The 12,934-nt window shown below is 38.0% G+C and overlaps 1 protein-coding gene across 11 annotated transcripts in view; it reads left to right on the forward strand.

The window, feature by feature from the left end:
- Positions 1 to 12,934, forward strand: part of LOC110384162 (polypyrimidine tract-binding protein 1) — a 348,419-nt gene that overhangs the window by 275,501 nt on the left and 59,984 nt on the right. For 2 of the 11 annotated variants that reach the window (XM_049847021.2, XM_064034076.1), the window contains exon 1: positions 9,625 to 9,645. The exons of 7 other annotated variants lie outside the window; for them this stretch is intronic. Coding sequence is in view for 1 of the 4 variants with exons in the window: in XM_049847019.2 (XP_049702976.1) it covers positions 9,607 to 9,645 (39 nt within the window). In the remaining 3 variants the exon portion in view is untranslated. Of the gene's footprint in view, positions 1 to 9,606; positions 9,646 to 12,934 lie in introns of those variants that run through there. 2 more of the 11 variants (XM_049847019.2, XM_021345298.3) reach the window with 2 other exon arrangements.

Here is a 12,934-nt window from a genome sequence, read left to right on the forward strand (position 1 = left end):
CCGTTAACGAGAAAATTACCGAGAGGGCGTCGGCGCGCCGGATCCGATTGCAAGGACTCCACGAACCTTTGTCTTCGGGGAGAAGTGTGCCCAATGAGCACTCCAGATCCCCGTAGGTACCAATTAAGGATAGCATGTTACACGAGTACTTTATTGTATAATTCTAAGATATTGGAAATGATAACACAAAATAACTTCGACAATATTGAGATCAAGGTGATATGACAAGTAGGTGTCAAAACGGAAATTAAAATTAGCATAGTCACTTGCATACCAACAATGTGGAACCAAGTTCAGAATCGTACACGTAAGGATTAAGAAACCGGTAAAGTTTTATTCGGTTTGCTGAATCTGTTTCAACAAAGACTTCAAAGCTTTTATGATAACTTTATAAAAAGTAAACTTGTTAATTTGAAAAGTGTTTTCCACCGGGTATGCGAGTTTGTAATCTGTAATAACAAACCCGCATTAACCTTCCTTTAAATGTGAAAATAGTTTTTCGTAAACAAAGCGTGTGTTGCTGCTTTTTTACATTGTGAAGAATTTACCGAGTTAAGAAGAAAAAACATTAAAGCACTTGTTTTGAAACGTTATTAGATATTAATGCTGTAACGCAGTATTATGCATTAAGCTTTAATTGTATCTTTTGACCCAAGGGAGGTATCATTACGTCCTATTACGCAAGAATCCAAATTAAAGGTCCCTGCAAAGCAGACGGAGTCACCGCTCCGCTACATAGCTGAAGAATTTAATTAAATACTAATAACAAACCAATCTCTGCGAAGCACAACTGATGTTATTATTACAGTTATTCCATGATTCTGTAGCGATTTTAATTTCATTAACAGTATCATAGCTTCAGCTCAAGGGTTCAATGTATTCTATTCTGAGTATAGAAACGAAAACAATTGACCAATATTATTTCAACTTAATTATATCGTAACATCTCTTCATCTAGTGTGTGATAAAGCTCTTAAATAATACTTCTTAGAATACGATGCATCCCACAGAAGGGTTGAAAACAAAGTTGTTCCCGATTACATCACGACTTCGCAAAATCTGAATACACCCCAACAACGGGGGCTAATTACGTTAACTTCTTTCGGGTCCAGTACAAATTCGAAATGGGCTGTAAAGAGTGCGAATTTGCATCGAGAATATTTTTCGTCAACAATTAGGTTGTTGGGCTTTGTCTGTAGCGACCGGGGGTTGGTTTTAACGACGTTTTAAAAGATTCCAACTCGAGACCGGGGCTTATCTCGAACGTGCTGGCCGCTTGCTACAAAAAACCCCTTTATTAACTTTACGAGGCTTTTAACGAATAACAGAAATAAATAAATATGAAGGTTTCAGTTTACAACGCGGTAGTTTCATGACACCGGAAACTTTACAACCCGTCGTAACTGCGCCGCGCTCTCGACTTTTACTTATTGATACTTAAGTATACTGGTCCTATACTGAAAATCCTAATGTAGCAATCCCTGAAACTCATAAGCCTAAACGCAATGAAAACCCCCCTGAAGAAATCCTACCCAAACCAATAACACGTCAGCTTACTTCCCAGGTATTATAATACCCGTTCATTGTGTGCCCACCACAATTTCGGAACATGCATTGTTTACCTGCCAAAGCCTTTTGTTGCTATCGAAATGCAATCCGTATCCAAAACAATACGTATGGACATGCATACAATATTCCTGAAAACGTCAAAAGCGACCCTTTGAAAAAAATTCATGCCACGTCGTAGGTATTTAATTTCTGTCGGCTGCAACGAGTCTACAGCCCGGATATCGGGTTTATTATGAGATACAAAGCCTTTGGACGGTCGCTTTCTGTACTACTGTTTGATTGGTGGGACGTACGCCGCCGGCCCTCTGTCGCACCTGAAACTACAAATACAATGGCACGTAGCATCTTTACTGTGGTTGTCTGTGTACTGCGGTACGTGGTACACACCAACGTTTGAAAGCATTCCCAACTGAAAGGCGAAACCAATAAGTTTGAGGTAGTATTTTATTGAATAAAAGTTTTGCAACTGTGAACTTCATTCATACAACTCAATAAGAATACTTTGATATGACATATAAAGGTAAAAGGCAATATCTATAAAACACAACCCAGCACCGGTTTTGTCTCCTGAGTTATGTTTCTAATCAAATCTGAAAGTAATGTCATGCCGTATCTACTACATTTTATGGGCGCCGTAGCTCCGTGTCGCGTTGTCAAATGAATGGCAGCATGCACGGAATAGCTAGATAAAGGCCACACTAGTTACAGATCAGTTCCCAAATACCGCTCGGGAACGTATTACGGGAAATCAGTTTTGGAAATGCGCAATCCTTCCGTAATTTCGCCGAAACAGGTATCTATTGTTCGGTATTTTGAGAAAATGGACCTAAAATTAAAAAGGGTTGCCTTTTATACACTTTCGCGGCTGCGTGATAATTTATTTTTATACTGCTATTATTTTGAGAATACGCTGCTTTTATTTGAATTATAAACTAGATTTTTCCGACGCTTTAGTCGCTTTTATTCACATTTAGTTACGGAATAAATGTTCCGCTAGAAAAAGTATTGTCAGGAATTAAATTTAACTAAAATGAATTAAATTACAGATCTAGATATAAAAAAAGTTATTTTAGTGATTTATAATTTTGTGTTTTCAATAGTAGTGAAAATTTCGATATGTCGACGCTTATTATCTAACTAGCTGGTGCCCGCGACTTCGTCTGCGCAGGTTTAGTATTTCGAACAATATGTTTACAAATTGTAGCCTATATGTTATTCTGATGTATAAGCTATATTATTGTAAAGTTTCATTAAAATCCATTCAGTAGTTTTTGCGTGAAAGAGTAACAGACATCCATACATCCATACATCCATACATACAAACTTTCGCGTTTATAATATTAGTAGGAAGGATAGTATTTTGTATGTGATTTATCAAAGCACCTACATATGCAATTCTCGTATATTTCATGGCAGATAAACAAAAGTATTTCAATACATTATTTACGTGCTCTCAAAAGCACATTTATCTTATAGTTTCCCTCGAGGGATGCACACTAACTCTTTGTTTATTTCGGGTGATAGAGGTACGAAGTCATAAAATAAACCATTGAATAAATGACTGTGCATTTGACAAACGAGCATTCACAAATATATCCGGCAATAAACGAGCAAAATGAGCCTCCCCAATGTATTATATAATATAGGAATTCCGCGAAGGGCCGGGAAGACGCGGATTCTGGATTTGGCATACCTCTCCCCGTTTGCCTATGTAAAGTAAATTGGTACGATGTGCTGGTATCTTTACCTTTCACAAAATATCTAATTTAATATTCAAAATAACATAAATTGCATTATCATTCCAGAAACGATGTAATTATATAAATAATCCCATACCCTAATTTAGTCTGCAATTTAATCCAATTTACGTTTTACGTAGATATACTCAAATACATTGCATAATATAAGGCAGAGATTATAAAACAATACGGTGAGTGCGTTCCGTTTGTCGAACAAGCGTGTCCCGCCTGGAGTGGCGTTGTGTTATAGGGAGACATTATTATTAACACAATTCTTCAGAATCACAACACAAGGCAACGCGGGCCGTAGCTCATACTTGTTTTTCTTAAATCTCTCCGTGAACAACTCTATTATGGGGAATCTTGTTAACATTTGAAATCATTTCTCTGCCCCGGGAATAATGAGTTCTGTGTTTTCATTTGAAACTCCGGTGACTTTTGTTTAATGGAATGATAATACAAATGCTGGCCTCTTTGTAGTGAGGGCCGAGAATATTGTTGTTTTTCCTCGGGCGGGTCACTTTAGTTCCAAGGGTAATTTCATTATTTTTCTAAAAAAAATTGCTTTCACAAATGAAACTCTGGACTGTACAATCTTAATGTTGATTTATGTCCTTTGAAATCCACTTTTGTTTATGTAAAGTAATTTAGGCAGATTTTTTTCCTGTTTTCGGGTTAACGGAAGATATTCTTTTATAAAATTCTAGGTAAGGAATGGAAACGATATCAAGGAAAAATATTTCAATTTAAAAGGAATTTACTAAAACGTTAAATCTTTAAGATAACTTTTATGTCCCCGCCTTTCTTAAATAGATATTGTGCTCTGTTGGGGAGTGAGTTAACTCTAAAGTTGTTTTATAAATTTCATCATAAACCTAATGAGTTGTTATAACTTCTGAAGCATTAAACAACGAACCACGAAAATCTCTTAATGTTCGTATTTATAAAACTATGTTAAATATAATTTGACTTGTTATCCCTGAGGGTGTATTACCAGCAAGTTTTCGTCTCGTAACAGAATATTATGTAAACAAATTTAATTATAGCCTTGAATTAGCCACAATGGCCGGCTGCCGTCGCTGTGAATGGAAAACTTTGGAAACCTCAACTTTCTCCAAGTAAAGTTCCCTCTGTGTGCACAGTAACGAAAGAATTTTACAAAAAAATGGCTTGCTTATTTCCTGATAAGTGCCTCCTATGCGGGTGGATATTTTGTGAATTGTTGCCTTATCTTTGTCGTTACAAAACATAAAGCGCTTAGATTTTTTGGAGTTCAGTTTTCTTATAAATGAACAATACGAAAGGCAGTACATAGGTATTTAAATTAATACATTAAGTAATCAGATTGGTCTGTGTTTATTGTACTCACATTACGGCAATATTACATATTTGAAGTACGTTGCACGAATACAGGATATCTCTTATATTTTAATAAATCATATAAAGCTTAGATATTTGTATTAATTAAACAACATGTCCAAACATCTATGGTTTATCCCTCGGTTTAAGTAAATGCGGACGCATCCCTAAACTTGTACAATTTATCATAAACTATCTAATCAATTTAGAAAACGATTCGGCGTTTAATATCAAATCCACGTTTTCTCAAAGGTTTCGTGGACCGAAATTACAGCATTGTGCTAAATAAATTGTTATTAATGACCAAAACGTTCCCTACTTGCGAATAACAAAAGCCGCTCGTATTTTGTGGATAAATTTCGAATTCCTTGCATACGCTTAGACGTCGAGATTATGGATGGAGATTTTTCATCATAGTCAATATAACAACAAGCCTAATTAAAACTGATCGTTCCTAATTGACGGCACATTTCTTAAGTGATATTGCCGTGCAAATGGCTCACTTAAAACTATTATCTACTAACATAAATAAATTATACTATAAATAAACTGAAGTATGGAAGCACTTATTTTTGGAAGTTTTAGGAACTTCGTGAGTTTTATGATTTTGCGGTTAACGGATACAAAGAGGAAAGTAAATGGATATAATGAGTAATTATGAAGCAAGCTCACCAGTCCCACTAAGCCAAGGCCAGGCCGGCTCATATTTCCTATGAGCAGATAATCTGCTCTCAGCATTAAACTTGTAAAGTGCTCCGCTCCATATGTCCTCGGTAAAAGGGAGGGTTGCTTTCTATTCATACACTGTGATACTCTTTTACGGTTCAAGCAAAAACACGCCAAACGTTGGCGAAAGATAAACCCCGGGGCGGTACGAACGCTGTTGAATTTTACGATTCCGCTAAGCCGCCTTAAAGTCGAGCCCTTCCTGAATATTTTGATTTATTTATAGGCGTGAAAGCGTAAAAGGGTGGTCCAAAAACAATATACCGCGTCGTTCAGCTGGCGCTACTTGGGACACTTAACATTATACGCCCCTATGAATAAACCTACATATTTATACCCTTCTGTTTCGCGATACTCATTTGCTGGCGTTGAGACTTTTAAGACATTACCGTAACTATATGGAAATTTCAACCCGTAATTATTAGCCTTGGTTAATTTTGCAGAAGCCCAAATAAATTTGTGGCTGAAAAGTTTTATACTTAATTCATTAGTATGTGATATAATCGTGTGAGAAGACGCAGGCCGCATTAAGCACTTGCCGCTCGCGAGTCGCGCTTCTAACACTTCATTGTGATGCTAATTTAGGGCAGCTCTATGAATATGGGGGCGGCACTCCCAACGTGCGCACTTTTTGCCTCACCGCGCTAAATTAATTTGAATAATACCGCCGATAGGCAACGAGCTTCGCCGAAATGTCTTTTATATGAGTTTCCGACGTGAAAACTCCGTTACCACGCAATATTTTTTTAGCTTTATCTTAAGAATTACTTAAAGTTTTCCTATATAAATTAATTAAAGCTAAAAGAAACATCCGGGTTTTTCTCAATTTAACTGACAATGTTTTTTATTAACATTTTTTATTAGTGTATGTAGTCACTTATCAAATATCTACCGCCGAATAAATCCATTTAATCAAAAGACCCACTGCAACATTTTTCCTTCCATCTCTTTGAGAGTAAGCAAAACGAATGTTCCATTAGACAATGGAATACACTCTCGCTCGCATGGAGCCCGATAAAATAAATTTCACTTAGCTGTTAATCACGTCCCTAAAGCGTGTGTGTGTCCATGTACTCGTCCAGGTAATGGCGTGAGCACTAAGACAAAATTGGCTTAAGTAATCTCTCGGTCGGAGTATATCTACAGGGCGCGCTCCCGCAGTCTCGGTCTCGCCGCCCAATTCCGATGTGGAATGCACTTGAATCTCACACGTACGTGTTCGTCATAGAAATTACTCAGGCAATTTTTAAGTGAGCCTTTCCCGCTGCAACACTCACGGTTATTCAAGCCCGTCCCTATATACTGGAGCACTTAAAGGAGGTAAAGCCACTCTTAAACAAATGAAAGAGCTTTCGTTCGTCGTTTTTGCCTCACGGCAATCCGCTTTACTAAAAGGCGGTGAAAATTTTATGCATACCAAATAAAAGTATCTTTAAGTACCTATCGGATTGGGTGTTTCTGTGGGCTGACTAATATTGTCAGTACGCTACTTTACAACAACTATTAGTAAAGAAATTTATGAAGCTACCTTTATTATGAATATGTGTTCGGCTTTGACTAAACTATAACATAGGTATGATTGGACACTGTATTCCTCTATCCGAGCTTCTCAGGTGAACCCTAAAATAAATAAATTACAATAAGAAAAAATAAAGGTTACCTGTAGCTTGTAGGCTATTTATTCCGGACTTCATACTGAGTTTTAATTATTTCAAATTTCTTTAATAATGTTTGTTTTTAAAATCGCAACGCTTTTGTTCTTTCATAAATTTTATTACTATAATTTAACTCGTTTAATTTAGGCGTCAAATTACTTTTCGGCCACAGCCTGCACGGAGACGTGCAAATCTGAAATAAAAAGCTTAAGATTAGGTCAATTTAAGGTTCAGTTTTGTGATTACACGTAAAATAAACTTGGAGCGTCGTCATACCGTTTTGTATAGAGGGGCTTTTTAGCCTACTCACAATACGGCCGTCGCTGTAATGTAGACAACGGTGATTTGATAAATGAGTCGAGTTTTTTACGTGAAAAGACTAACGTTTTACGTTCAAACCTGAGCTTGTTTTGACAAAACCTCTGCGGTTCCCACAACGGAGTCTGTCGCAATGGAGCCCTCTCGCCGTTTTTCTAATGAATTGTGTACGCAACGAGAAAATAACAAGGAAAACTCTCGAATAGAAGATAATAGCTGTGATAATGGAGTTCATATTGAGCGCGGTTAGTGAGAAATTTCATTGTGGGGAACCATATTTAAAATTATTTAGCCTGTTTTTGCTTAAATTCTACTCCATTTATCTGGAAATAAAATAAAAGTTTGGTTCTGGTGGTTTATTTTATGATACTTTAACTGATGCTGACGTGAAATATGACTGTAGAGTGTCTTGTTTGAGAACAGGTATAATGTCATATTTGTTCAGTTCAAGAACGATAATACTAGATAATGCAGGAAAAGAAAAAAAATATATGCGATGATTATTCCTATTTTCTAGCTTTAAAATAGCTTTATTAACCACAGATATACGAAAGCAACGCGTCCAGCCTTTTTAATAAAGTCAAACGTAAACTCCAAAACGCTGCGGCAAAGTAATATCACTAAAACTCCCACAATATTATTTTCCGTTACTCAGACGCGGCAAAAGCGTTTAATATTTAAAATAATCACGGTATTGTCGGAAACGGCGTCGACAGCTAATGTTCGGTGGCAAACCGCCACATGGCCGGGCCGCACTTTACCTATAACAACGTACGTAACCATGACAACCGCGACGTATGTTTGCCCACAAACTGTTTGCTCGCATATCCGTTGTGCTACCTATTATTTGTACGGGAATTAGACGTAACATTTTATCCAAATAAAGGTATCATTACCTTATTGGTTCTTTGCCGTGGAATGGTTTAGTGTTTGTTAATCAGTGTTATGTGTTTGTTGGTCAATTGTATTTTTTGTAGCATTTGGTTGTGAGATATTTGGCGTATGAAAGACGCATATTTTTTCTGAGGATAACTTCTATGTATGTCTGGCAATAATGGTTAACACTTTTTAGCTCCACAAGTGTTCTAATTATAGCTCAAAAATATGTTATTTATATCTACAGACAAAATACATTTTACACAGTTATCAGAGATACGTACTCTCAGTCTTAATTCTGATTATGTCAAGGCCACGTAATTATTGAAATTGGTATCGTTTTAAGAGCGTCTTGAATTTCTCAGGAATGTTCGGCTCGATAAGGGCGTCATTAAAACATTCTCCAATCCCGGAATTTGTTAAGTTGTACATACATTTACTCGGTATACTTTAAAGGAAAGTTCCAGAGTCTGTATCTTAGGTAAAATCCTTTTTTTTCTTCTTTTCTTTAAGAGTTTCTAAATTATGTTTAAAATTGTACAGTGCATGATACGGTTGAGTTACATGAGCACGTCGGCCCGTACTAATGTATTCGTCAAATATCGCATTAGTATATCTAAATATTTTTTAGGTATTTATAAATTACTAAAAGTGGTCCATTTCGTTCTATCTAGATTACACAATTAATTTTTAATTCAACTATGACCTGTTACTGTTATGAGTCGGTGAATAACACTGACGTCATATTATACAACTTTAACGAGATGACATTAGGAATATGTTGTGCATTGCGGAAATGCGAGCAGAGTATTATGAGCACGCTTAAATCTCAGTCAGTCAAATTAATTATTAGTTCTGCTCTGTGCAGCCGGGACAAATTGACGCTTGTTTCGCTGGAACACTCGTATAATTTAATACACAAGCATTTAATCAAGGTACTGTAACACTGTAAACTCGTGTACGTAATCCTTCAGATATGTTATAACGTTGGCGAGGCAACTCAAAGTAACCCCGTGTAACCCTACGCCACCTGACGTCAGTTGGCTTAAGTGTGCCACCTACACAGCAAGAAAGCTGGGTTGAGTTGGTTGAGCCGATCTTAACCCGCAGCCGCCGCGGGCCGCGTAGGACCTGTCCTAATAACCGGGTACAATAGTGGCCCTGAGCAAACAACGCTCGCTTATTGCTACTCGGCACTCCGCAATAACAGCGGTAAAAACAATAGCGCAGCCACGCTCCTTGTGATTGCGGCGGCCACATTGTTCCCATTACGCGGACCAGCTTGTGTCAAGTTGTAGCTTGGCCTCCAATGGAATGTAAACCCTAATAAAATATCACCTAATTATACATCATTCTCTTTGCAGGTAAGCTGCCCTGTTATCGGTATCGCGGATTATACATTCGTGAGTTTCAATGTTATATCAATACTGTAGTGAAACATTTCAGTAGTAATCATCTATTTCATGTGCCCATTAAGCATGCGTAGAAATTGTTACCGTTTCATGAAGCTCTTTATCATTTAAATCGTGTCAATTCAAACTTATTGATATCTAAAGAATCAACATTTGGCTCGAATGACCGGTCAGGGATTATCTGGAAATCAATTCGTAACGTGGTGTCATTTGTCGCATTCGGTACGGAACACTCGACAGTAGGTTTAAATTCGCTGATATCTACCTTTGATCCGGCTTTTCCCAGATTATATCGTCGTACGATAGCGATTGTCCAATCATACTTAAAACGACTATATAGCAATCGAAATGCAATCAAAGTTGACGATGCTATTAACGGTTAGATTATAACAATTTTAGATTCCAAATAACATGTGGTTAGCCACCTATGTGGCCACATGATTAATTTAAAACAACTTATACGAAAACATTATTATGGCACCGCACGGCTTAGTCCTAATAACCGTAATAAACATCAACAGTAACGAGCAATAGGCAGCGATTCGTGCTGATGTTACACTGTTTTTATACACGACCGGTACATGGGAAAGCTTTCTAATTGCCGGAACAATGCTGAGCCGGTTATTTGCCGGCGGCATTGTTTTTGTCCGCGCCGGTTCATTTTACCCCACCTTCCCCCGGGTGGGAGATTAATGGAATTTGAATACGCATAGCCTTTGTGTTCGGCTTTACGCGTAATTTAAGCGTATACCGGCCGGGTGAGTCGGCGTTTTGCTGCCAATCTTACGGTTAGACTCGCAGGTGCGCGACTTCTCTTATAACAGTTATGTAAAATGGCGCGCCGCCCGTGCCTCCGAACCCGCCCTTGCTCCGGTGAGTTCCCTTTTTGCAGACCCGCTGTTCAGACACAAATTGTTTTTGTTATTTGTGTCATACCATTCCGTGGCTAGACTGTCAACATGACCTACATTAATTTCCATTCGTATTTACCTTCACCAGTTTGCTTTTAGTTACTATTTTAGTGTTTATTAATACATTTTTGATAGCAATTCCCTGTCAGTTCGATAAAAACTGTCATTATTTCGGTGGTCCCCTCTGTTGCCGTTCAATAAGCGTTGTGTGCTCAAAACACTATCAATCATTCCCTTGCGCCTACTAGACACGTCGAGAAATAAAATGTATTTGTTTTATTAGGGCTACCTATTGATTTTGTATGAAATGAGCATCAGTGTAAAGCAAATACGAGTCTGTTTTGTTTCAAGCTCTATTATTATCGTCATAATTATGTGCGGCGCTAATGTTACCCAAATAATAAATGGCTTTGTAATGTAATCGTCATAAATGTACACATGTGATATAGTGGAAGCTGCATATCAATCAGCTGAAGGCAGGCTGTTGTAGGGAGAATGCTGCAAATCCATTAACATAATTGAGCGGCTTGTATCCGGGACACTTCACGGTCCGGATCGTGGACGTCTTTGATGGCGCATCGCCGTAATGAGGAGCCGAAGCCCGTGTCATCCGCCCTAATGCATATTTACAATAACGACGATGAATTCAGACGCTACATTTTGATAACAGACTACACGGCTTTTTTGGCCTAGTAATTCAACCGCGAACATGAATTTCGGTATTTCATACTTCGTGATTCTAAATGGGTTCCATTAAAACCTGATCTATATTTTCCGTGCTAAGTAGGGAAATTGTAATCTGATGATTGATTTTAAGCCACCGTTATTTGAAGAGCTCACGTTAATTCAATCACTAAATGAAAGCCATTACATTATTTACTTTTTCACTCAAAATTGACGAGCCACGCGTTAACAAACAAACCGCACAAAAACAAAGTGCCTGCAAAAATAGCGTTTACCACACAACGGCGCTTTATGAAATTTTCGAAATCCCCATTTAATTGGGCGCCTGTGTCGCCACAAATTAATTAAAAGCGCTGTGGGATTTTATTAACTTATTGCAATTATATTTAAACGGTACGATTACAGGGGCGCGGCGCGGCGCGGGTCGCGGCATCGCCGCCTAATGTCATTGCGAGGGCGCTTACACGCCGCCTCGGAATTTGATCAAACTCCTCGTAATCGGGGACAAATAAATCTCACCATTAAAATTAACGGCGACCTGGGCGGCCCGCTTCCGACCTCTTCACTAGATTTATAATCACCTTTTAGAATATCGCCACAGTGATGTTAAGCCGTTGAATAGTTATTAGTAAAATTATACCTAATGGACGTAAGATAATGCCATGTAATCCGCATACTAAAATTATTATGGGTAGCTTTGTAGTAGACCTTCACGCATTTATGACAGGAAAACATTAATTTAATAATCACGACCAATAACCGTCTTCGCTATTTAAACTTTGTATTGTAATTGAACCAGTTAGGTAGATATTCTTACACTAGCTAATTTCTTTGGGAAGCAATTAAAGCAGGCCCGAACGAATATCACTTATCCATTCCAATTCGTAATTGGAGGATGCGATTGATTTGGTACAATGAATCACAAAATATTCTTCAGGCTTACTGCATCTGACACATTTTAGGTAACAGATTGGTGTAGGTGAGGGTCCGCCGACCGCCACAGACCACCGCATTGACAAACGACTCGGACCACTTCATTAATTGCGGGCCAGTCGGCCGCGCGACCGCCTCTAAATAATTCACATACGACTGCCCTCACACGCCGCAATCTACAGCGGACATGGCGAAAATTACGAGCTCGTTCCCTTGACGATTTTAATTTATTCGGCCTAATTAATTTGGATTTTTTTAATACTCTATCATCAGTCCGCGGCGATGGGGTGCTCAGATTTTGTCTGAATTTTATAGACATCGTATTATTTTAGGGTTATTTTTTGATGCGTATTATTTCCGTGTCATATGTCGTCATCGTGGGTCGAACACGCTTTAGATTATACATAATATTCGTGTGATTTTTCTTTCTTAAACAATTTTAAGTCAAATCAAAAGTACATTATAAGTGTTGTTAGTCACCGTTTTAAAAAATCTTCTTATCCTCCTAATACTTTCAAACAGTTTTAATGTTTTAACGCCCCATAACAAACCTTGGTAACAATACAAAAATAATCAAAATAAAGTATAATAGCTGAAAACCGCGTTATTTTCAAACGGATTTAATGTAATTTTTAGTTGGAATCGTTCTCGCTGCGGTTAGCCCGATGATACAGTTGCGTTTAAGGTAATCCATTACCCGGCCGCCAGCAGCGCACGCGTGCGGTCGTCGTTAAATACACGCATGACAACGG

This window comes from Helicoverpa armigera, chromosome 4 (assembly GCF_030705265.1).
Source record: "Helicoverpa armigera isolate CAAS_96S chromosome 4, ASM3070526v1, whole genome shotgun sequence".
Taxonomy (NCBI): domain Eukaryota; kingdom Metazoa; phylum Arthropoda; class Insecta; order Lepidoptera; family Noctuidae; genus Helicoverpa; species Helicoverpa armigera.